The 27,306-nt window shown below is 38.5% G+C and overlaps 1 protein-coding gene across 4 annotated transcripts in view; it reads right to left on the bottom strand.

Annotated features, from left to right (window-relative positions):
• Positions 1-27,306, bottom strand: part of ANO6 (anoctamin 6) — a 188,307-nt gene that overhangs the window by 57,059 nt on the left and 103,942 nt on the right. For all 4 annotated transcript variants that reach the window (XM_070494727.1, XM_014860463.3, XM_070494729.1 and 1 more), the window contains 5 exons: positions 18,620-18,685; positions 17,127-17,414; positions 16,801-16,914; positions 14,648-14,763; positions 7,585-7,719 (listed from right to left, as the gene is read on the bottom strand). In XM_070494727.1, coding sequence (XP_070350828.1) covers positions 7,585-7,719; positions 14,648-14,763; positions 16,801-16,914; positions 17,127-17,414; positions 18,620-18,685 — 719 coding nt within the window. The remainder of the gene's footprint in view (positions 1-7,584; positions 7,720-14,647; positions 14,764-16,800; positions 16,915-17,126; positions 17,415-18,619; positions 18,686-27,306) is intronic.

Genomic DNA, 27,306 nt, shown 5'->3' with positions numbered 1-27,306 from the left:
ACAGTCAAAACACTTCTAGTGAACAGGTGCTATTGGCATAGGTTAAGAAAAACTGACCACAAGAACAAAATAAAGAGCTCAGCAAGAGACCTCTGTTTATACAAAAACTGACTTATGACAGGGCTGGCCCAGCAAATCAGTAAGGTGAGAAGTGACATTTCAATAAATAGGGCTGCTGCAATGGAATATCCATATGGAAAAACATGAAATCGAACCCCTAAATCCTATCATATACAAATCAATTCCAGGTAGAAAATGAGAATGCAACTGTACCAGCTTATTAGAAAAAAATAGGAGAACATCCAGATAACATTGGGGTAAGGAGAAATTCCACACATGAAAAACCAAGAGGCATAAATCATAAAGGAAAATATCGATACACTCAAAATCTTTTAAAAATGAGAACTTCATTAAAATACACCATAAAGGGAGGAAAAAAAGAACCAGCTACAAACTGGTAGAAGTTTTGCAACACATAAAAATGACAAAGGACTATTCACTGGAGCATTTAAAGAACTCCTACAAATTAGTAAGAACAGGCTGCACACTGTCCCCTCTAGAAGAAGCCATTCAGAGGGACTCTCACGTGAATGGGACTGGAGTTGTGTAATTAGTTGGTCTTGCAAATAAGTCACTTAAAGACAAATGGGCATGGGAAGCACTTTTAGAATATCTGAGCAAAGATCCTGGAAAATCTGCTCCTCTATAAAAGCAATAAGAACACGGGCGAAATTCATCAAAATTAACCTCTGCAGAACTCTGGAAATTAAACAAAGGCCCATAGCAATTTGAGAAGTCTATTTGAGGAAAAATGGCTCATAGTAGTGAGCTTTGTGGCATTTTAACTTGACCTCGCCCCATCCTCACATCCTCAGCCTCATGGCAGCCTTAAAACCACACAACCTTAAACCCTCACAACCATGCTACCCTAGAAGTCCCTGAAGGGGGCAGAAGTGGTTTGAAATTACCCAAAAAATCCATCCCCAGAGAACTGTCACTATTTGATCAGTCTAGCAGGTCCCTGGAAAAGCTCCATTCTCAGGATTGTCATTTTTTGACCTGTCCTAGAGTTCACACTGTGCCAACAGTCCCCAGAGTGTCTGCTGAAAGCAATTAGCTGAAATTGTTCAACATTGCAACCACTTGGGGCAATGATACCAGTAGGGGGCTAACAAGACACTGACCAAAAAACTCAAAAAGAACAATTGGGGAATGAGATGTCCATAGGGGGCTTTAAAAAGCTCCAACATATTATTCCTAGGATTGTAGAAAGCCATGTGCATGTGTGGAATAGTACACATGGCCAGGAAAGACCTGAGAAAACTTGAATCCTTCACCTCTGGCTGACCTTGAGGTTCTGCATAAGCAAAAAGTAAAGAAGAGGGAAGAGCTGCAAATTGCCTGCTGGACTGGTGAAGGCATTCCCAACACAAAGACACACAGCCACTTGGCAAAAGCACAAAGAATGACTTGACTCCAGGCATATAAAGGAATCACTGTTCAATCCGCCGACAATTAAGTTTAATGAACACAGACTTCAACGGCCACACACAAGAAAGAAAACAGACTTTAAAGAATTAGTTCAGAAAACTAACTAAATGAACAGCAGCAGCAGCAGCAATGACAGCAACAAACAGAAGCAACAACAAACCCTGAAAAGGAGGAAAATCTGATTTCCAGATCTGCCACATTATAATATCTAAAATTCCCAGCATTCAACAGAAAACTATAAGATACTTAAACAGAAAAGTGTGGCCATGACAGAGGGAAAAAAGGCAGTTAATACAAACTGACCCTGAGGACACTCAGAAGTTGGACCTACTAGATGACAAAGACTTAAATAGGCAAGTATGGACATGTCCAAAGAACTAAAAGGAACCATGCCTAAGGAGTTAAAGTAGGTGAACAACTTCTTACCATATAAAGAACATCAATGAAGAGATACAGATAATTAAAAAGAACCAAGTGGAAATCTTAGAGATGAAAAGTATAATAACTAAAATGAAAAATTCACCAGAGGGGATCTTCTGCAGATAATGAACTGGCAGAAGAAAAAACTCAGCAAACTTAAAACTAGGTCTATTGAGATTATCCAGTTTGAAAAACAGAAAAAGTAATGAAGAAAAATGAACACCGCCTCAAAGACTGGCGAGACATCAACAACAATGCCCGTATACATATAATAGGAGTCCAGAAGGAAAGGAGAGAAAGAAAGGGGCAGAAAGAATATTTGAAGAAATACTGGCCCAAAACTGCCCAAATTTGATGAAAACATTAATTTGCACATCCAAGAAAACTCCAAGCAGGATAAACTCAAAAGACATCTAAACATAGGCACATCATACTCGAAGCATCAAAAGACAAGGACAAAGAGAGAATCTTGAAAGGGAAAAGCGATTCAAAACATACAAAGGCTCTTCAATAAGATTAATAGCTTACTTCTCATCAGAAACTATGGAGGCCAGAAGGCAGCGGGATGATATGGTCAAAGTGCTGAAAGGAACAGACTGTCAACCAAGTATTCTATATCCAGCAAAATTATTCTTCAAAAATGAAGGAGAAATTAAGACATTCCTAGACAAATATAATCTGAAAGAATCAGTTGCTAGCAGACCTGTCCTACAAGAAATACTAAGAAGAGTCCTTCAGGCTTAAAGGACATTAGACAGTAACTCAAACCTCCACGAAGAAATAAAGAGCACGGGCAGAGTAACTACACAGGCAAATACCAAAGACAGTGTAAATATATTTTTGCATGTAATTATTTTCTTTTCCTAGCTGATGTAAAAGACAATTGCATAAAATAATTATTATAAAAATGTGTTCATGGGTTTATACTGCATAAAGATGTAATTTACATGACAATAACAGGACAAAGGGGGGTGGGGGGAGGGAACAAGACCTATACCAAAGCAAAGTTTTTGTATACTATTGAAATTAAGTTGGCCTTAATCTGAACTAGATTGTTTTAACACACACCATTATATATAATCTCCAGGGCAACCACTTAAGAAAATAACTCAAAAAACTAGAGTAAAAGAAGCAACAAATTAAAATGGTATACTAGAAAATATTTATTCTATACAAAAAAATGTGGTAAGGGAGGAATATAAAAAGAAGACATACAGAAAACAAATAGAAAAGTGGCAGAAGTAACTCCAACCTGCTAAGAGATTACAGTAAATGTAAATGAACTAAACAGTCCAATCAAAAGGCAGAAATAAATAGAGAAGAGAAAAATCAACAAAACCAAAAGTTCTTTGAAAAAAATCAACAAAATTGACAAATCTTTAGCTAGGCTAATCAAGAAAAAAAGTGAGAAGATTCAAATTACTAAAATTAGAAATAAAAGGAGGGACATTAATACTGACCTTACAAAAATAAAAGGGATCATAAGGGGATACTATGAATAATTACATGCCAACAAATTAGATAATCTAGATGAAATGAACAAATTTCTAGAAAGACATAAGTGATTAAAGCTGACTTAAGAAGAAATAGAAAACCTGAAGAGACCTATAACAAAACACTGAATTAGTAATCAAAAACTTCCCAGAGAGAAATGCCTAAACACAGATGGCTCATGGGTGAATTCTATCAACATTTAAAGAAGAACTAATAAAGAAGAGGCAACAATTCTCAATTCATTCTATGAGACCAGTATTACCCTGATACAAGGCATCACAAGGAAACTACAGACCAATGTCTCTTCTGAATATAAATGCAAAAATCCTCAACAAAATACTAGCAAATCAAATCCAGTAACATATAAGGAGGCTTGTTATCAAGAGTGAGGTACCCAGAAATACAAGGATAGTTCAACATACAAAAATCAATTCATGTAATATGCCATACTAATAAAATAATGGGCAAAAACTAGGAATAGAAGAGAAATTCTTCAATCTGATAAAGAGTATCTATGAAAACCCCACAGCAAACATCATATTTAATGGTGAAGAGTGAATGCTTTCCTCCCAAGATCAACATTGTACTGGTGGTTCTGGTCAGCTCAACAAGAGAAGGAAAATAAATCAAAGGCCTCCAGATTGGAAAGGAATAAGTAAAACTATTTCTATTGCAGAGGACATGATATTGTATATTAAAATGCTATTGAAGCCACCAAAAAAATTTAGAGTTAATACACCAGTTCAGCAAGATTATAAGACAGAAAGTCAAAATACAAAAAAGCAATTATATTTCCATACACTAGCAATGAATAATCCAAAAACTGCAATTAAGGAACTAATTTCATTTACCATAGCATCAAAAAGAATAAAATACTTAGAATAAATTTGCGAAAATTAGCATGAAACTTGTAGACTGAAAACTACAAAACGTTGTTGATAGAAATTAAAGACAACCTAAATAAACAGAAAGACATTCTGTGTTCATGGATTGGAAGAATTAATATTGTTCAGATGGCAATACCCCTCAAACTAAGCTGCAGATTCAATGCAATTTCTATCAAAATCCCAGCAGGCTTTTTTGCATAAATTGACAAGCTGATTCTAAAATTAATATAGAAATGTAAGGGACCTGGAATAGCCAAAACAATTTTGAAAAAGAAGAACAAAGTTTCCAATTTCAAAACTTACTATAAAGCTACAGTCATCAATATAGTGTGGTACCTGCATAAAGGACAGACATATAGATCAATGGGAAAGAACTGAGAGCCCACAAATAAACTCCTGCACTCAGGGACAATTGATTTTGACAAGGGTATCAAGAGAATCCAATAGGAAAAGAATACTCTTTTCAAAAATGGCCCTGGGACACCTGGATACACACCTGGAAAAGGATAAAGTTGAACCCTTACTTCATACCATTTACAAAAATTAACTCGAAATGAATCACAGACCTCAAACTATAAAACTTTTAGAAGTAAATATTGAGAAAATGACTTTGGATTACAAATGGTTTCTAAGATATGATGCCCAAAGCACAAACAACAAAAGAAAAAAGTTAGGTAAACTGGACTTCTTTAAAATCAAAAACTTTTGTGCTTCCAAGGACATCATCAAGAAAAGGAAAAGACAACCCACAGAATGGGAGAAAATACTTGCAATATATCTGATAAGGGACTTTTATCCAGAATATATAGAGAACACACAATTCAACAATAAAAAGACCAAATAACACAATTAAAATAGGCAAAGGATTTGAATAGATGTTTCTCCCAAGAAGATATACAAATGACAAATAAGCACATGAAAAGATGTTCAAGATCAACAACATATCACTTGAGACCCACTACAGTGGCTAATATATATATTTTTTAAAAACCCCTATAATAACAAGTGTTGATGAGGATGTGGAGAAACTGGAATTATCATACATTACTAATGGCAATGTAAAATGATATGGCCACTTTGGAAAATACTTTGGCAATTCCTCAAAATGTAAAATGTAGACTTACCATATATCCCAGCAATTCCATTCTTTGGTATATTCTCAAGAGAACTGAAAATATCAGTCCACACAAAAACTTATACATGAATAATCATAGTAGAATTATTCATAATAACCAAAAGGTGAAAATAACACAAATGTCAACTGACAAATGGAAAAAAAATGTGGTATGTTCATAGAATGGAATACTATTTGGCCACCAAAAGGAATGAAGTACTGATACATGCTACAAGGTGGATGAGCCTTGAAAACATTACACTAAGTGAAAGATGACAGTCACAAAAGGCTACATACTGTATGGTTCCGCTTACAGGAAATGTCCAGAATAAGCAAATTCATAGAGACAGAAAGTAGATTAGTGGTTGCAGGGGCTAAAGAAAGGTGGGTTAGAGAGTGACTGCTAAAGGGTACTTGTTTCTTTTTGGGGTGATGAAAATGTTCTGAAATTAAACAGCCTGTAAATGTACTTAAAACCACTGAATTGTACATTTTCAAAGGATGCATTTTATGGTATGTGAATAAGATCTCAATAAAGCTGTTATTTTGAAAAGGGGCATAAGCTTAAAACAGGAATTTTATATAAAAAGAAATACCTACAGTATCCTCCATTTATGCATAGACGTTTTCAAAACACACAAAATGAAACATATTTTGTGTGGATACAAATATACGTGATAAAGAATACGTAAAGGAATGTTAAAAATCAAAAGTTAGTACAGTTGTTATTTCCAAAGGGGAAAGTGGAGACATAATTGAGCAAAGTACTTCCCAGGTAACAGCATGCTCTTTTTCTTAAATTGGGTGATGGATCATTATTCCTTATACCATAAATACATGTTCTATTCTTGTGAATCTATTCACTATGTAATAAAATTAACTGAAAATTATTTAAAATGCATATATTTTAAATATTTAAAAAATACATAATAAATAATTAAAGCCCTCATAGTTTTGAGCACAGGGCGTATATATCCCAAGACCCTCCCCCAGTGTTCTGTAGATTAATCTGTGGGGAACAGTAGGAAATGTGTGGTGTGACTGTCATGGTGATTTTATAAAAGGAATTACCATGAGAACCACCATGCAAGAACCTTATAAAAATGCCAGTTGTGCACTGTGTGTGTTTTTGAAATGCCTTTTTTTGGTTGGAACAATATACAAAACGATGGCGAAGCCAAAGACAAATTTAGGCAAAAGCATCAACATTCAGCCTCTGGCCCTAAACTCTTTTCCAGTGAAGAGAGTAGAGGACTTCAGAGATTATCTGCAGCTTTCCAGCCAAGAAGCCGTAACACTCAGAATCCTCTATTAAACAGAATGGATAATTATGCTTATACGTCAGGCCTGCCATGTAAGCTTCCTGCCTCGGGAGCTAGGCTGATATGCTTGGGGCTAGAAAAATTTGGTTATCAGCTCATCGCTGGTGCCCAGAAATTTGATCTGGCTGTCAAACCTGGATAGAAGCCAAATTAACAAGAGAAAATGCCTGGTTCAGGCCTGCATCCCTTCTAGAGGTTGAGACCACCAAAAGCAGAGGAATAATGACACAATTCCAAACAGTGATGGGGAAATTCAGTGTCCCGGCACCCAGGTATTTCCCTTTGGACAGCGCAGCTGGTCTCTGAATTCCAACATCGACCACAAACTAATTCTCTATCCTTTTCCCTAACTTTGTAAGGGCTAATTTTTTTTAAAGTAAAGCAAAACTATTGTTTACTCGAGTTTTTAAACATATATTTCTTAATACATATTAAGAAGTCATTTCCAAAAGCACAAAAACACCAATTTTACCAGTTTTGCCGTTGAAACCTTGAAAAAATCAGAGCTGCTCCTGGCCCACAGCCTGCAGGGGTAAGTGAAGCATTCCTCTGGGGGCCAGAAGTTCAAGGATAGTCCTCCCTTCAGACCGCCTTTCTTTTTCAAACAAAGTACTGTCTTAAAATATTGGAGTGCTTCCCAAGGGTAATATTCCTGTCAGAGACTGGGCTGCATTATCTAAGGAAAAATTTTTCCACTTCACTTAGTTATTACACTCAGAACAAAAGGGGTATATTATCCAAAGTGGTAAGCGTTCTGCGATGAGTCTTTTTTTTACTAAATCAGTCCAAGACCTTGAAAATAATTTCAAGTCTAATCAGCTTTTCGGCATGGTAACAAGGAATAAACAGAGCTTACCTCCATGTACAGTTATCTTGATTAATATATCCGTAGAGAAAGCAAGCCACTCCAACTACTGCTGCCAGGAGAAGCATCTTCGTGTAATAGCCCAGCCAAGCAAAATAGATTCCAATCTTTTCTCCATAATATTTCCTGAAGAAAGACAAATTATTTTTAGAAAATAGACACAAATAATCACTCTGCAGCTTCATCCTAATATTAATTTCTGATTTTAAATAAAGGAGGCATTAACATTAAACTTCTGACCTCACTCACACTTAAAACATGTTCATTTTCACAGCCGATCCCAAAGTCCTCTAGGAAACAAAAAGTATTTTACATATCACAGAAGTACTGATCACTGGTTAGCCTGCAGAAGTAAAGTAAACCAGAATAGAGCAAAGGACGGAAAAATGCTGAATATGGAGCAAACAGAGAGCATCATCATCATTCTTTGTAAAGACCAGCACAGTGACACATTCTCCAAAAGACCATTCTTAACATGCAGAAAACAAATCAGCACAGTCTGCTCACAGTTACTTGCTTTTGTTTGTCTAGGGAACTTCCTTGGAGCAAATGTAAGGTAACTCACAAATAATAACAAGAAAATGACGGATAATAATAATAATAATTAGTAGTGGAATGTCTCTCTGACCAAAATATTTATAAAGTTCACTGGGAGAATGGGAGAGGGCAGGATGGATAGGGCTGAGGAATCCACTGTCCTGTATTCCTTGTTTCTGACACTTTTTTTCCAAATTTTAAAAACTGATCAGTGGTGTGCTCTGGGGTAAAATGGACGAGATCAAGTAGACAAGATTGGAAGAAGCATGAAGCAGGCATGAAGCAGTGCCTTACTGCTCCTGAAAGGGAGACAAATACAGCTAGGCAGAAACAAGGGCTTAGGGAGGAGGAGAAAGCAAGGAGTGATGGTTGAGGCGACTATGCTGTTGTTGATACTTTCCTAGACGGATTCACTCCTGGCTCAGTGTTGGCTGGTAGAACGTGTAGATTTACTTAGATCTGAGGCCTGTGTGAGACTTCTGGCTCAGCATGGAGCCGGGCTGAGCTCCTCGGGCTTATCCTAGTGGAGACTTAGCTCTGAGAACAACCTGGAGGCCTGGGGGACTTCAGACAGGAACATCCCTGGGCTGGACCAGCGCTCAAAGGGCAGCTATGAGACCAGCTCCACAGTCACAGGCCTGGGTGTAGGCCACATCCACGGCAAAAAGAAGAGATAAAACTAACGTGCAATAGGAGATGGGAGGAACAAAGTATGTCAATTTGCATGTGATTGGGGCTTTGTTGTTTGGCTCATGGAATGCAGGCAAATGGCAGGTGCAGGATAATGCCTGGGAGGGAAAAAGCTTAGCAATGGGATTACGATGTCTTCAACTGTTTGCTGTTAAACTTTCTGTTGTATGTTCTTATTAACCATCCACCGTGGACGTGCCCCATTTAAAACTGAAAAGACTGTTAGAAGTTGCCTGGTCCAACCCCCCAGTAGTAAAAAACATCCTGCTATATGTAGAGAGCCAGTCGGGCAGTCCCTGACTGGATATTTACAGTGACAGAGAGATCATTATTTCCGAAGGTATCCTGTTACACGGTAGGCAAGGAGGTCAGAAAGAATTTTTGAATCTTAAACAGAAGCCTGCCTCCTAGTTCTTGCTGAAAGGCTGGGAATAATGAGGTCTCTTCAAACATGATATTCTGTCTCTCTGCCAAAAACATCCCAATTCTTAACACCAATTTTTAAAAATTCAGCTTTGATTTTTTAATCAAAGTTATAACGATACATTCATTCAATAGTCAAATAGTTCTAGAAGACTGATTATAAAAAGGAGCAGTCCCCAACAACGTACCCCATTTCCTGTCGCCCAGAAGCAACTTTCAAGTCAAAAGCTGATTCTTGGAATACTTACCTCAATATCTCTAAATAATTATACTTGCAGTGTAGCTTATTGATTTTTCAGTTTCATGTATCGTCTGTTGACTTCCTACCTTAGAAGATGAGGATTGAGCTCTCTTTCAACCCCCCGTCTCATCTACACATCCACACCTCCACCCTCTCAACATAGTTACATCATAATTTTGTTTAGATCAAGATCCTTGGCTCTACATTATTTTGACTCTGTAAAGACTACGCACTGCTGAATCTAGTCATCTGCTCAGCTTACTTTTTCGTTCCTGCCCAATATTTTGTTTTCCCTGGAGTTAGTAATTGTCTTGGTGGCTCATTGCTTAGTTTTCTGTGTACTTAACAATTCAAGCCCAGATTTTCCCCCAATATATAACTTCCTTCTAACACATGAGGTAGTCTATTAATTTCATCTCCTGGTATAAAGCCCTTCAGGTCTCCTCAAACCTGGATGAATGACTTGCTGGGCCTGCCACAGAGCTGTCGTCTGCATCTCTCAGACCCTCTCTCGTGCTGGGAATCTCTGTTTATTGAATCTATGTCTTTCTCTGTCTGGGGGGAGCACCTCCCCCACTGCGCCTTACGTATTTAAACTGAGAAAATTCCTCACCCTTAATTAGCAGTCTGTCCACATATGGAACTGTAAATTGAAAAAGCACCTCCCTTAGAAATTTGAAGTTACTTCTCTTTTTCCACCTTGCAGTGCTGTTGAAAAGGTCAATGCTATTCTGAGTCTTGCTCCTTCACATGAAGCCTGTTTTTCTTTCTGGAGGTTTGAAGAACCTTCTCTTTGTCTCCAGTGTCCTGAGATGTCATGCTGAGTGGCCTGATGGCTCTGTTTCCATTGTCCGGGAGCGCTTGGTAGACTCCTTCCTCCGGAGACACACAGAGTTCAGTTCTTCAACACGGTTCTTCAGATGCTCTTCTTGAAGTATTTCTCCGATTTCCTCCCTCCATTTTCTCTGTTCCTGTTTCTCCCACTCCTATTATTTGTTCATTGCACCTCCCAGACTCATCTTCTAGTTTTTATCTTTTCTGCCTTTTATTTCCTGTCTTTATATTTTTGCTCTACTTTGTGCACAATTTCTTCAACTTCATTTTCTAACACTATTGTTGGACTTTTTCTGTTCTATCACATTTTTCATTTCCAAGAGCAATATTTTATTCTCAGAATGATCCTTTTTCATGGAATCCTGTCGTTGTCTTGTGGATACCATATCTTTTCTTATCATTCTGAAGAAGTTTTTTGGGAAACCTTTCTGTGTTTCTGTGCAAAGTCTGTTTGCTCCAGATTGCTCTTTCTGGTTTGTTTGGTTTGCTTTTTGGGAAAGAATTCGTTTTCCCTCTGGTAATCCCTGGGAACCACAGATGAAGCTGTAACAGCCAGAATACTCAAGGGGTTACTAGTGGAACACAGCGAAGGGAACATGTGGACCAAGGACAGGAAATAATTAAATCTGTTTCCCTTAGCAAAATATACTTGAAATATTGGGGAAATTTTTTTTTTTTACCAAAGGAAAAAAAAAAAACCAATCAACCCATAAAAAATGATTAAGAACGCATCAAAAACCTATCGCCCTGTCAACAGATGCTATATAGGTTTAACATAAAAGGAAAACCTCACAAGAATGTCAACTTCAAATATTTACATATATACAAACATCCTCTTTTAAAATTTTATTCAACAGGATAACAAGAGTTAATGAGAGAAAGTGCTTCTTCATGACTGTAAACTAGCTAATAAATGAAGGAGGACATCAGAATATGACCAAATGAAATAATAGAATAAAATCCCGTATGAAATAATAAATCTAGGCAATAATCATTAATGGCTGCTATCAACACCAAAGAGACAGACAAGCAGAGGCTGGCCTGGTGGCATAGTGGTTAAGTTCACATGCTCCGTTTCAGTGGCCCAGGGCTCATGGGTTCAGATCCTGAATGTGGACCTACACACTGCTCATCAGGCCATCGTATGGTGGCATCCTACATACAAACTAGAGGAGGATTTCCACAGATGTTAGCTCAAGAACAATCTTCCTCACCAAAAATAAAAGAGAGAGAGAGACAACTGGACATTATGTACCTTCTCACAGAAGTACAAAACTCCACATGTCAAGTATTCTTGCATAAAGTCAAACCTCAAGTCAGGCTCTTAAATGAGGAACAAATTATTTAGCTAATCTTTTTTATGGCTGAGTAGTATTCCATTGTATATATATGCCACATTTTCTTACCCATTCCTTCCCATTGATGGGCACTTATGCTGCTTCCAACTCTTGGCTATTGTGAATAATGCTGCAATGAACATAGGGATGCATGTATCTTTTCGAATTAGTGTTTTTGTGTTCTTTGGATAAATGCCCAGAAGTGGAATAGCTGGATCACAAGATAGTTTTATTTTTTATTTTTTGAGGAATCTCCATACTGTTTTCCATAGTGGATGCACCAGTTTACATTCCCACCAGCAGTGTAAAAGGGTTCCCTTTTTTTCACATCTTCTCCAACACTTCTTAGTTCTTGTCTTTTTAATAACAGACATTCTGATGGGCATGAGGTGATTTCTCATTGCAGTTTGATTTGCATTTCCCTAATAATTTGTAATACTGAACATCTTTTCATACGTCTGTTGGCCATCTGTCTATCTTCTTTGGAAAAATGTCTATATGGATCCTCTGCCTATTTTAATCAGGTTGTTTTCTGTGGTTGTTGAATTCTATGTGTTCTTTATGTATTTTATATATTAACCTCTTATTGAATATACGATTTGCAAATATCTTCTCCTAATCGGTAGGTTGTCTTTTTGTTTTGTTGATGGTTTCCTTTGCTGTGCAGAAGCTTTTTAGTTTGATGTAGTCCCAATTTATTTATTTTTTCTTTCGATTCCCTTGCCTGAAGATTTGCAACAACATGGATGGACTTTGAGGGTATTATGCTAAGCAAAATAAGTCACACAGAGAAAGACGAATACCATATGATTTCACTCATATGTAGAAGATAAAACAACAAGAAACAAACCCATAGATAAGGAAAACAGATTGGTGGTTACCAGAGAGGAAGGGGGGTAGGGTGAAAGGGGTACAGGGGTACATTTGGACAGTGATGAATGGAAACTAGACTTTTGGTGGTTAACACGATGTAGTTTACACACAGAAGTCAGCATACAATTATGTACACTTGAAATTTATATAATGTTATTAACCAATGTTACCTCAATAGAAAAAATTACTTAGCTAAAGCAAATGCCTAGGACAGAGGAAGTTTTAATACCACCACACAGGGGAGGATGAAATCAGCAAAACAGAGAATGGAGAAACCCCTCAACAATTGCAAGGAAAACAAGAAACAGAGGAAATTATAGATTAGAAGACAGCTGAGAGAGATGTTAGCTGCGATATCTGGACCTTGTCTGGATCCTGATTTGAACCAAAAAACTATTTAAAAATACTTTTTTGTGACAATCAGGGAAATGTGAACACTGATTATTACATGACTGTTTTTTAAAAAAAGTATTCTGGTTGTATTTAAAAGAAATCTTGTCATTTTACTAATGAAATGATATTATATTTGATATCTTCAAATGTTTTCTTCAGAATGAAATCTTTGTTTTCTTCAAAATGATCCAGTGGAGGAGAAGGGAAGGAGGTAGAGATAAAGATGAAACAAGATTGGCTATGAGTTTATAATTTTCAGAGCTGGGTGACAGATAAATGCAGGTTTGCTGTACTGTTCTACTTCTATATATGTTTGAAATTTCCCCTAATAAAATGTCAAACAAAACAAAGCAGAAATTATTCAGCGTTTTAAAACCCTCACTTTAAAGATTAAGAGATCTTCCCAAGTAGGTGGGCACCTGCATGGGGCACTGAGATATTGTAGAAAGAACAGCCTCTCGGCTCCAGGCTTACTTGGGGACGCCTTGACTCTCTTCTTCTTCTCATCCTCCACATCCAATCCATAACCAAGTCCTGTCAACTCTACTCCTAACACACCTTCCAGATCTGTTCCCACAGTCTCTCCTCTGGGCCACACCAATGGCTCCCACCTGGTCTCCCTGCTTCCTCTGCGCCCTACTCTCCGTTCTCCACACTATCTTTGCAAAATGGGAACAAGATAAAATCACTTGAATGCTTAAAATATGACAACTGCTTCTCATTGCACGTCAAGTCTAAACTCCTTTCTGGGCTCCAGCTATCCTTCCAACCTCGTGTCTCCTCATTCTCTTTCACATCAGCACTTCAATATTAGTCTCTGATATTTCCTCAAACTCGCCAAATATATTTGTGCCTTGGGACCATTTTACAAGCGCCTTCTATTCCTGGAATGACTTCTTCCAAATCCTCAAAGTACTGGCTCCTTTTTACTATCCATGTCTCAGCTCCTCTGTCACCTACTCGAGGCTAACTTTCTTGACTCACTTCCCACACCCCTCCATCTCATCAATGTGTTATGAAACTTTCCTTTTGATCAGAAATTGTGTTTACTTATTTGTTTGCTCATTCTTATTTGTTTGTTTGTTTGGTTATTCTTGGTCTCTCTCCAGCAGCCTTGCCCAAACAACATAAGCTTCTGGAGAGCAGCAGACACTGGTGCTCTGAGAAGACAAATGCCGAGCTTGACACTGTAGTCCCATGATACAGTGAAACAGAACCTAACAGCAGATACAGAAAAGCAGTGACAATTTATCTCTCTTATCATACCATTTAAGCTAAATCTAACATTTATTCCTGTGTAATGAAGAATTTGGTGGGTCTATGGTTCCAGTTCCTTGGAGGCAACCTCTAAACCCTTGGAATTTTCCAAGATAGGAGTGTCTTTGTTATTCATGGTGGACTCCTAATGGTTTTTGCTAATGAGATGACTCAAGATGGGGGCTGGCCACACCAGAATGACCACCGATGTGATCAGAATGTTGGAGCTTTGAGCCATGTGATCATGGACCAACTTCTGAGAGAGAAAGGGGCTGGAGACTGAGCCACGAGAGCAATGACTCAATTAATCATACCTATGTAATGAAGCCTCAATAAAAACTCTAGGCAATGAAGCTCAGAGGTCTGAGTGAGCTTCCCTGGTTGGCAACACTCTGAGTGTTGTCAAACTTAGATGCCATGAGGGCAACCCTGAGCCCTTCCCACTGGAGTGCCTTCTACACCAACTCACCTGATAAGATCCAAGGGCTGCTTTTTGTAGAAGCTTCGAGGATGAGCCCATTCCCTATACAGAAGGTACCGTTCATTAGGACAGCTGACATCTTGTGATGGCCAGCTGAAGTGGCACTAGGAAGCAGAAGCAAATAAGTGAGCATCCCAATCATCATGTGTTCACAAATCTGTTTATTAAATATGGTACTAAGACTTCATAGTCATTTGTGGATAAAGGGCCCTTGTTTGCTGAAAGGGAGGAAATACCATGTAATTTTTACTGATTCTCAACCGGGGGTATTACTAATTCCTTGAGAGCCATTTGTGAACGTGGGAATGCTTAGTTGTTACAATCCTGGAGAACAGGTACTTGGTACTTGGTAAGAGTCCTGGGGATGCTTACTGTCCTATAAGTGGGCCAGTCATTTTCATTATCTATAATGAAAAATTGGGCTGCTCAAGTGCCAAAACTGCCACAATGGAGGAAGACCCGACGGTCCAGCTCCATCCTTGGACACCCAGGGGAAGCAAGGCCTTAACTGGTTAGCAGCACGGTCAATTCTAAAACTCAGGCTTCTTTGTCCCCAAATTCAGCAGTTATCCTGTGACCACATGTAGAATATAAACAACAAAGAAGCTTGATAACATGTTATACACTTTCCTTATTCAAGAAACAAAACTTTCCTGCCTCTGCTTAAATTTAATCGCTCGTCTTCTCACCTGACTCATTTTCCTTCCTCCTATACTAGAACCAGGTTATCACCCAGCCAAGCCTTAACATGGGTCCTAACTTCCACTCACCTCCCTTCCAAATACCACACGAGACCATTCTTTAGCCTGGATATGGGACCACTGCGATTACAGGAGACTTTAGAGGGAAAGAACTGAGTATAGGCAGATGCCAACTGAATACTATAGAATCTTGGCATCCCAGATTAATATTCATGACAACTATTTGCAAGTGTTCCCAAGTTCATGTCATGCTATAACTGCTCATTTTGCTGGAGCATAAATATAAAACACGTGGACTGTCAGGCTGGACTGCTATGTTGGATCTCTTAGCCAGGAAGTTCAGCGTCTGCTTCTCCACTCAGCTCCCTGTCCTCTATTCACGCACGTGTATCAAGCAGTTGTTCAGTGTCCTAGTTTTATTATCTTGTATAGTACATTTCAATATTGTCTTCATCCACAAATACATGTACTACACAGTAGCGATTATCATTCTCAGTCTCTGCTTTCTTTTGTCTTAGAGATTCAGATAAATTGATAGTGAACGTAACAAAGTAACAGCGCAATATAATATAGTATTTAATTTATTTCAATGACGAATTTTTTTTAAAGAGCTTAGATATAACATTCCTGCATTTACGGAATCATTAAGGGTCTGAAGCAGTCACATTTTAAAAATTACATTCATGAGAGATGTTATTGGCTAAAGAAGTGCTCTTGAATTTAAGGAATTGCTGTCATCTCAGAACATAGTCCTTAAAAAATGTCGACACTCTGCCGTATTGCCATTGTGACAAGGACCCTCACAGGTGCCTTTTTAAAAGCCCTGTGATATTCCAGGGCATAGTTTAAAAGTGGTATTTCAGAAAATGATATGGTCTAAGACGTATTTTGCTTACAAAGAACTAATACTTTTCTGGTTGATAATAACATCTGTCAGTAATTATGAAAATAGCTAACACATATATAGTACTACTTCCTACATGCCAGGGACTGTTCTAATGTTTAACATGGACTAGTTAACCCCACAACTCTGTGAGGTTGGTACTATGGTTACCCCCGTTTTGCTGATGAGGAAAGTGAGAAACAGAGAGGCTAAATGACTTTCACAAGGTCATCCACCAGGAAAGTGACAGAGCAGGCAATTTGGCCCTAGAGTGCATGCTCTTACCTGCTAATCTACACTGCTTTACACATGAACTACGGGAGAGCTACTGCTCATTCATTCGTTCACTCACTCATTCAAACGGAGGGCATTCACTATGAGCGGGATTCAGCAGTGAACAATAGAACTTGCTTCCTGCTCTGAATGAGCTTGTCATCTTGTGACATATTATCTTCATTTTACGGAGGAAGAAACTTAAGGTCAAGAAGATTAAGCCCTCCCTATTAACAGTAGAGTAGACAGTAGGTATTCTATTTCACTTCTGCCATTTGACTTACATCATGGAGAGGAAAGGCTGCTTTGTAGATTCCAGAGTTGACAAGTCTGTTAATCCCAAACTTTTTCACATTGTCCTTCACTTCATAACTGACCCGAGAGAGGATGAAGTAAACCTAAAAAGATTCCAAAATAGACTGTGTGGTTTATACAGCATAATTAACCTACCATTGTTTACTACTGTAACAGGGATCTACAGGCATATTTCTCTTCTTTTCTTTTTGGCAGCTTTACAAACAAAACTAAACCAACCAAACCAAACCACTAATTACTCAACAGCAGGTTCCAAATCACCCCAAGACAGCAACTAAATTTGACTTAGACTTACAATGCGGCTTCTGGTGGCTGGATTGAAGAAGGTATCTCGATCTTGAATATAAAAATCATTCATCCGGTTCTTCTCAAATGGAGCAGTGAAAAACTCTTGCTCTGGCTTGATGATATTTTCATCCACTTGGAAGAATTTGGTGAACCAGTTGAAATTACTGAAGGCTGAGGACCGGGTTTTCAGATCATTGGGTTTCAGAGGTAATTTGATGTGCATTATCTCAGCATATGTACATAATACTTCCCACGGGGCATGTACTTTTACAAATACAAGCTTATCATCCACAACCTGTATTTGAAGAATTAAAAACACAAACTAGGAAACCAAACCAACTACTTTCACAATTTTAAAACACATAGGTTTTTCTTATGTTGCTGGTAGTTAAAACACACGCGTGCATATAAACACACACACACACACACACACACACACAGAGGATGCTAGTAAAAGGGGAGATATAATAAAAATAGATTGGCAAACCACGATAAATTTTTGCCTTAAAGATAATTTCTTGGTTCAAATTATTGAGAAAGTAATTAAAATCCTTATCACAGTTCTTTCATAAACGTACTAATATCTTCAATAAAGAACAGCAAACTTGTTAATTTGCCTATCACTCCATTCAAATTAGTGAGTAAAAATAAACAGTAGAAAATTCATTGCAGTGTTACCGTAATGACAAATTTTAAATTTCTTAAACCTAGAAGAGGACTGTTTATTATATATCTGTGCAATATCATATTATGCTGCCATTAAAAAGGATGTTGAAGAATTCTATTTATTGATATAGAAAGGCATTTACTATGTATTAAAGGGAAAAAAGCAAATTAAGAAACTGTAAAATAATGATTCTCCTTTTTGGAAGGGAAAAACATATATAATTGAGCAAAAAAAAGTTAAGGACTATGCGATTATTTATGATAATTAAGATACAGATGATTTTTATTTTCACTATTCCTACATTTTGTAATTTTATTTTGTAAACTATGGTTGGTAAAATTTAAAAAATCTTTAAAAAGGTTCTTAAAAGAAGAACACAATAATTTATACATGGGTTTATGATTACATTTTTTGGCTCTTAAAAAAGATCTGCTCACTTTGATCAGAAACAAATACAGTCATGCCCCAGATAATGACACTCTGATCAACAACAGACCTCATATATGATGGTGGTCCCATAAGATGAGTACCATATAGCCTCGGTGTGTAGCAGGCTATACCATCTAGGTTTGTGTAAGAACATTCTATGAGGTTTGCACAACCACAAAATTGCCTAACAATGCATTTCTCAGAACATATCCCCATTGTTAAGGGACATGTGACATATGACTACGTACATTCTATAATGTAGATTTTGATTGACTCCCCTCCCAGCCTACAACTAAGGTGTGGCTGAGGTTACACGTTTCAAAATGCCACTCCAGCACTGCAAGCGACATTCAGGTTCCCAAGAGCAATGGTCAGCCAAGGGATGGAAAGAGACAGACACTTACTGATCTTGTTGCTTCCAGCTTCAGGCCATCACAGATGAGGTTAGATTCATATGCTTGTCTTTTTCTCTGTCAAAAGAAATTAGGAAGGAAGAAAAAGGTTTTTTTAAGAAAAAATAAACAACAAACCAGTGTGAACCTGATGAAGAGATACATTTGCTCAAAATGGCACAGAAGCAATGAAAGGGCCTGAGTATTGGTGATTTGTGGGTGTCAGATTCCTCAGAAGAAATGCCGCGGATTACACCTGGATTCCTTTAGCACTCTGGAAGGCCCTTGGTTGTCCCATGGGTTCTCAGCCTCTCAGTCTCTGGCTTTGGCACAATTTCATGGACTTTTTTTGGCTTATCAGCAATTTTACACACTAATGAAGTTTTACGTCATTTATCAGAGTTATAACCCAAGATGTGACATTCTAGATTTTAAAAATTTTATTTCCATACCAGACATTCAAATGGTTCAATTTTGAATGTGTCTATTTCACCTGTGCATGCCTTGCCCAAATCAATAAAACAACACAGACAATCTGGGCAAAATTTAAGGGAATTCTTCTCTCTGCAAGACTGAAATGTTTGCAAAGTATAAAAAGCATCTAAATCTACAAAAATAAGGAACTAATTAATTGATAATACACCTGTCCATGCTATGTGGCCATTTAAAAAGATACAGAATATACTATATTTATTGACATTAAACTCTATGTGACGTGGCTTTTGCCAAGCTGTGTCCTAAGTTGTAAAGGAAGTATGTAAAGGTAGAGACTCGTTTGACCTTTTAAAAGAATGCTTTTGACGATGAAGCAGTTATACTGCTTTATGAAAGAAGAAAATAGGTGGACACAGGAGTTAGGCACACAAGTTCTAAAACCAGACTGCCTATGTTCAAATTCTGGTGCCATTACTTATCAGCCCTTTGACCCTTGGCAGGAAACTGAAACTCTCTTGCTTCATTTTCCTCATCTGCAGAAGGGAGAAAACCCCACTGGGTTGGTTCCTTTTTAGGTTCTCACGAGGATCATATGATTTAAACCACATAAACTAGAATTTCCATTTCTAGTAATCACAGGAGGTGAACTGGACCAATTCTCCACTGAAGACAACTGGAAAAGATGGATTAAAGTTGTTTTTTTTTTTTTTTTTTAACTTCAGCAGTTGATAAGACAGAGAGGAATTTCTGGGTCAAGGCCTAGGCAATCCACCAGCTGTGGCAGTCAGGCCACTTTGCCTGGGGAGCACATTCATGACTTGCCAACTGCCAACGGGCAGAAGAGGCGCGGAGCGGCTGTAGTGTAGACAGTGCCAAGAATAAGAAAGGCACCTAATAAATGTAAAGCAGATGCTGTATGAAAAAGGCCAAAGGTCAAAAGGTGAAAAAAAGACACCTGGCATTTGGCTAAATGTGAGTCTAAGTGGAATCTCTAACATATTTTGTGGAAGTATCAGAAACAGAATATTACTTTATTTTCATATATTTACTAAATGGTTATATAGTCCTTACAACATGCCAGATGCTGTTCTAAGAGCTTTACAGATATAACACATTTAATTGCTTGTTGTAATTGAAGCATACAATAGTCACTTAAGAGAAAAACCAGCAAGTTCTACAAGCTCCCCTAAAATGAACAAGCAGCTTGCCTAGAAATGCCTGAGTCAGATGATAGCGAGAAGAGCTTGGGGTACAACTGTCCACTCTGCGTGCCTCCCACCTCTGCCAGCTCTGCAATTCACCCCATAGTCTTTCAGCCCTTTCTATCCCTGATGCACCATATCCCCAACCTCTGCTTGTGAAGCTGATTCACACTTACCCTACTTCGTATCTAAGCAGTATTTCTTCACTCTAGATCTTAATCCTCATATTTTGATCCTTGCAAAGTATTCCAGTCCTTGCTCCTGACTGCTTCTTTACTATTACACACAAGCATTTTTGGTCTTGCCAACAATACTCAACATAGTGCTTAGCACAGAGTATATGCCCAATGCATGTTCGCTGAAAGAATATACTCAACAAACACTTATTGATTCATTCTACAAACAAGTTTCTGAGGACATCCTGCAAAGTGCTGAAGACTCCAAGAAGAATTTAAAATAGTCTGCAAGAGAAGCACGATGGAGAAACTCAGCCTCCAGTGACCTAAGACTTTTCGCCCAATACAGAAGGACTGAAACATTTATTCACGTGTTCCATGGCACTGTAAAGGACATGTTGTTCTTGAAGGCCACCCAACATTTCAGCTCCCACCAGAGCCCACGTCCACTACAGCAGATAAAAATGCAAACTTTGTCTCCTGTGAAGCTCAGCTACTGGCACATGAGCTCAGCCCTATTAATCAGATCTCTCACTCCAGACTCTGAATCAGAAGCTAGTGATGCAAAGAAGTCCGGCCAAGCAGAACCTATTTTGGGGTGTTTGGGAGAGCGAATGCCAGTTCCACAGATAGCAAAGGTTTTGGCAGGAGCTTTTGGGGACCACTGCTGGTCAGTGGTACCAGTGGTGCAAGTCGCAGCTCTAGGCCCAGGGGAGCAACCATGCTTTCCTCCCAGACGGGCTCTGCAATGGCATGTGGGGCAGTGCTTCTGGTAGCCTAGTCTCCAGGCTTGTTTGTTCAACCCTTCAAAAGAAACTGTGAGCTCCCTAACATTCTTCTAATAAACTCCTTGTCTGCTTAAATCAGAGCTCATTTCTGTAAATGCCAGCAAGACTCCTAACTGATAGCATAGCCACAAACTAGGGAAAACATGTTAGCCTAAAACCTAAATCAGTGTATGGTGGAGGGAGCGAGTTTTCGGAGCAGATGGGCCACTGTGACTTCCTCTCCTTCAGGGGAGACGACTCGCTCTGAGGCTGTACAAGGGGCAACCCAGATGGCCTCACGAGTAGGTCGTAAGCAGGATCCATGACTGTGCCTTCTATATCCTCTAGAAGCCAGTCAGGAATAACTTCAGTTCGGATGTGAAGGCTCAGACCCAAAGATTTTAGTTCTTGTAGACAAATGCCCTTCTAGTTAGAAGGAAAGAAGAATCAGTCAAAAGAGGAGCTTTTCCTGTGGCTTACTGGGTATGTTAACAATTAAGTGCTGGTAAAAATAAATCACAGAACTGCGTTAACTGGCCTTACGAGAAATTCACGGTTCCCACCACAGCTAGGCCCACCATGATGTGTAGCCTTCTCCTTCCTGGCCCCTCCTCATCCACCAACCAGCTGTTCCCAACTGTCAAGGCGCTCCTCACACTCCCCACCTAACTCCCAGACCAGCAGACTCTGCGAGTGACCTTGCCTCCTTCCTCACAGAGAAAATGGCAGCCACTCACTGTGAACTCCTGCAGGAGTCTTTCCACCTATCAATAGCTGGACGCCATCTCTCCTCTTGCTGTAGAAGGCTGAATCCTTTTCCTATCTCTTCCTGAGCTTGCTTCAGCAATACCTTCTCTTCTCTCCATTCCTTTCTCTTTCTTGCTCTTACTCAGCCAACAAACACCTTAAACGTTTCCCATCTTTAAGAGTATTAAATCCTTCCATAGCCCTGCCTACTCTTCATTTACCATCTCTGCCCCAGAGATGTTTGTCTTTTCATCTTGATAATCCTTGCCACTTAGAACAGGCCTACCACAGAAGAAACATGCCATAAAATGTCTGGTGAAGGAACGAATAACTCGAGTGGACGGCGGCTCAATGGTTGCCTGTTACGTAGGAATGGACTGAGGAATACAAATGACTGCAGTGTAGCAACTGGGCTCCCCTTTCGTGAGCCCCTCAAAATGTTCCATGAGCTTTCTCTTATGGGTATTATAGGATATGATGGAGGAGAGAGAGAGAGTTCAATTCTGGAACGTACTAGCACCAAAGAGCTTAGGGCCTCCAGAGCATGAAGTGATTTCCAGACATCTTGGAGTCTGAATTACTAGATGACAAAAGGGGGATGGTTCAGAGAGCTGGGAATGAAGCAGCCCCACTAGAAGGCAGTTCTGTCATCAAACATACCAAACACAAACCACTCTTGTCTTGGTTGTATCAGCTGTGTCAACACGACTGCACCACGCTGCATGGTGCAAGTCACACGCAGTTCCTCCTCTGTGGAATTTCTACCTTGAGGCTGTAACTCCTCCTCCCCTGCATGGGACTCCCTCCTCTCAGATTTCAGTCTAGCAAATGGCCCCTTTAGCTCTTGTGGTTTGAGTTTTCCTTTTACTCTTGGGCATAATGGTTAGATTCAGAGTCAAAATTCAAATCCTGGTTCTGCCATTTGCTAGCACTGTGATGCTGGGCAAATAAACTCTACAAGCATCAGCAGCTTCGTTTCAAAAAGAGGACAAGAAATAGCTTCATCTTGGGGTTTTTTTTAAGGATTAAATGTGATCCTGAGTATAATGTCCTCAGCATGATGCCTGACACATAATAAGCCCTCATTATCCTCTTTCTCTGCCTTCAAACACGCTCAACTTCCCTTATTCCTTTAAAAATAAAAAAATCCACTCTACCCCACAGGGCTTAGAGGCTCACCTTTTCTTTTTAATGCCAAACATCTAAACAAAAGTAGGCAACGCCAACTGACTTGGCCTCCATACTGTGCACCCAATGACACCTTAACCCCAGTGGGACACCAATGACACGATTTTACTAGAACTGCAGGAAATGGATCTTAATGCTGAGTCACTCAGCTCCGCCTCTCCTTGACTCTTCTATACCACTTAGCTGTCCTGGTCCTTGGACAGCCTTCTTTGATATTGGATGGATTGATATCCTTTTCAGTCTCTGAAGGATGCAAACACATCTCTATATCTCCTCTCTTTTGCCTCATTTTTGTGTATAATAAAGGAAGTCACTAATAAGAGTGTACAGCACATGCGAATATCATAGATGTAGAAAACCTTCAAAATACTTCTCTTCAATCTCATTGTAACAGCTTGATATTCTCTCAGAGAGATGTACTGTAACTTATTTAACCAATCTCAAATTGTTGGATATATAGGTTGTTTCTAAGTTTTCACTATTATGAAAATCCTTGTAGAGCAATCTTTGTGCATCCATGATTACCTCCTCAGGATAAAGTCCTAGAAGCAGAATTGTTAATCAAAGAGTATATGCAATTTCAAATTCTTTAATATATATTGCCACACTGCCCTCCAGAAAGGTTGAACTAATTTATCCTATTTTAGTTCTAATGTAGTTCTTTACAAAGAACTCCTGAGATATGTACCTGATTTCTCCCAAGATAATTGGTAGACCTTGGAGTTGGTTTATAATGCCCTCTATGTTACCATAACTATAAATACTTAAACAGTTGAATCAAGGATAGGACATTTATATTTGCTTAAACATGTTAATATGTCACCTTGGTGTTACTTTAATAAGACAGTTCTTGTTATTTTCCCTTGGCATGGCAATTCACAAAGAACTAGTGGAATGTTTTTAAAATTGATCAAACCAGTTTGCATGGTTTGTCAGGTAGCTGAAGTAAATTAGCATGCGTGCTATATTTGTCAAATAGGCCTATATCAGGAAAAGACTTGCTTACTTAAGAAAAGATTGCTTAAAGCTATTTAATTTGAAATCATCATCTTTACTTCTCCGTAGAATTTACACTTGGATAAGTAACAGTGTTCTTGACATTTAAAAAAATTAGAGGAGAGCCGTCTTCCATGTTAAAAATGAAAGAAAATTAATATTGCATATTGCCTGACACAGCCATTGCTCAATAAATATTTGTTGAATAAATGAATATGTAATGCGACACAATTTTTAACTAAAAATTATCGATGTGCCTTATTGGAAAAGCTTACATATAATAACCTACACTATGTTTATAATCTATGATCTGTATTTGGCAGCACAAAATGACTAAACTAGACTCACTGGCTCTCTATCTGTGGGGGAGCACATTCGGTGGCATTGGAACCCGAATCTATCTTGTTTTTACTTATTTTTAGTAAAGCCAAAGTGACTATAATCATTGAGAACCTATGTACATCATAAAAAGATGCATGTGAGGCAGCCCAGTGGCACAGTGGTCAAGTTCAGGCACTCCACTTTGGCAGCCTGGGGTTTGCCAGTTCAGACCCCCAGTGTGGACCTGCACATCGCTTATCAAGCCATGCTGTGGAGGCATCCCACATACAAAACAGAGGAAGACTGGCACAGATGTTAACTCAGTGACAATCTTCCTCAAGCAAAAAGAGGAAGATCGGCAAGGGATGTTAGCTCAGGGCCAATCTTCCTCACCAAAAAAAAAATAAATAAATAAAAAAAAAATATATATATATATATATATATATGTGATGTGTGTGATTCTATGACTGTTGAATAGTGTAATAGTTGGGACTGGTGGTTCAAAGTGAAAGAGGACAAGAGCACCTATCCCACCCCAAAAACCAGAATTTTATTCAAACCTCTTTTAAGAGGTTAATAGAGCTGTCAGAGAAATAAAGGATAAAGCAATCAAAATCACAAAGGACAGGCTGTCGTAATTAAGAAAGCTTTCTGTCCCTAAGCATCTCAGATTACACATCCCATTTGGCTTAACAAAGTCATTGTTGGGAAGGATTTGCTTATGAATTATACAGTAATAATACTGATTGTAAACACCAATATTTACCATTTTCTTTATGTCACCCAGCTTTTTCAGCACAAAAAGCAGGGATTGCAATGTCTCAGAAGTAAAATTACTGAATACACTGTGATGATAAGAAAGCATAAATCAGTTGGGATTAATGAAACACACACACAGATTAATTTTGAATATTCTTACAGCTTTGCTGGCAAAGTACTGATGGTGCTGTCACTATATTTTTCAACTTACCAATCTTTATTAAGCTTACAAAGATGGATGAGAAAGAAGTCAAGGGACTTAATTTGTGCAAAAAATTACTGTCTAATTACTCTAAGTGCTATTTATTAGTTATATATCATGTGCTCAAGAAGGTTTGGTAAGCGGAATAAATTATTTAATCGAGACAATTGAAATTCACACATTGGTGATAAAACATTTAATGTTAGTAGACCAATCTGATGAGGACTTCACTCAAGAAAGCAACGTGTGTTCACTAAGTAAGGGGACAGGGATAGACGAGCATTCTAAGTGATAAGCACAAAATGGAAGTGAATATCTAGCTCAAGTTCACTTCCAACTTTTCTTTTCAAATTAACATTTTTGGTGCAAATAAATAGTAACTTAGGAAACAGAAATTTTCCAAGAAGAAAAAAAATCATCTATAATTGACTGATGAGATAATTACCACTGTAAACATTTTAGGGAAGTGTTTTCCAGACCTAACCTGCTTATACGAACAACCTGGAGTGCTTACTCAAAATGTAGGTCATTGGGCGCTTCTCCTGGAGATTCCAACTAAGCAGGTATAGGATGGGGCCTGAATAATCTAGTTTTAACAAGCAAAGCAGATGACTCATCATCAGACAGGTTTAAGAAATACTGTTTTTTAGGACACCCCTTTTGTGTGCACAGAAGCAGCCATTCTTTTATGATTTTTTATCCCCTTCAAGCCTGTTCTATATGGGAAATCAGTACAGTTGATTTTTCCGACCTGCTACCCTCTTACAGATGACCCTTTAAAAAAGTGAGACGGGGACCGGCCTGGTTGCCTAGTGGTTAAGTTTGGCACACTCCACTTTGGCAGCCCAGGTTTGGTTCCTGGGCACAGACCTACACCACTTGTTGGTGGCCATGCTGTGGTGGTGACACACGTACAAAATAGAAGAAGACTGGCACAGATATTAGCTCAGGGTGAATCTTCCTCACCAAAAAAAAAAAAAAAAAAAAAAGTGAGAAACTGTTGACTGTCAATACCAAGGCAAATAACAGCTTCTTCATTCAAACCTAAGGCCAGACCTCAGAAGGACCAATCGGAAAAAGGGTTTTCTCTTCTCCACATCTTTGTGAGATGAAGTGAAATAATCAGATTTTACTTTTCAGGATTTCACTGTCCTCTGTTTGTCTGTTTTAAAGGATTGGGCCCAAGGACACTTCCCATTTTAGAAATAAGAAGCAAGATTTGGCTTCATTGCTCCTGTGCTGAGCACTCAAAAATAAAACCACAACATGCTTATACCAGCAACACATTTTGTAGCTGCAATTTGAAACTGCTGATTCTAATTTAATTTATTCCTTTTAACCTACAATCACAGTAAAAGCAAGTAGGGTGTAAAAGAAGGAGATAAAAATATAAAGAAGAGCTCCCTGCCTTCATCTGAAGTATTAAAGAGTTGAAGATAGATCTGATTTCGCTCCCTACAACAGAAGACAGAACACCTACGAAAAGTGATCTGAAAAGATGAAACCCCCAACACTGGTTGCCACCATCTCTTCTCAACATGTCTTAATATGAGCCTCAAGTTTCCAATTTATGGACCATCTATGGCAAATATGTCATTTCCAGGAAATTTCTTATACCATTCTGATTCTTCATAATCCGCTTCTGCCCTCTCTTTATTTCTTCAATGTAGAGAAGGTATGCCAGTGTAAGTCTATTCAATCTTGCCTTCCCCTTTATGAGGCTTCATGGGATAAATTCCTTTCTGGGGGATCCTCAGACCAGAACATTATATTTCTTTCAAATAATCAGTTTTGTTTTTATTGTGTTGAAACTTTAGACCACGTTATTGATAACATCCCCTGTTTCCTTTGGCTACACGGAAACTCAGAGGCACATTTGCAGCTGAACTCTAACTTCTAAACAGGA

This window comes from Equus asinus, chromosome 22, assembly GCF_041296235.1.
Source record: "Equus asinus isolate D_3611 breed Donkey chromosome 22, EquAss-T2T_v2, whole genome shotgun sequence".
NCBI classification, from domain to species: domain Eukaryota; kingdom Metazoa; phylum Chordata; class Mammalia; order Perissodactyla; family Equidae; genus Equus; species Equus asinus.
The sequence above is the reverse complement of the archived record's forward strand: the minus strand, read 5'-3'. Positions and strand labels throughout refer to the sequence as shown.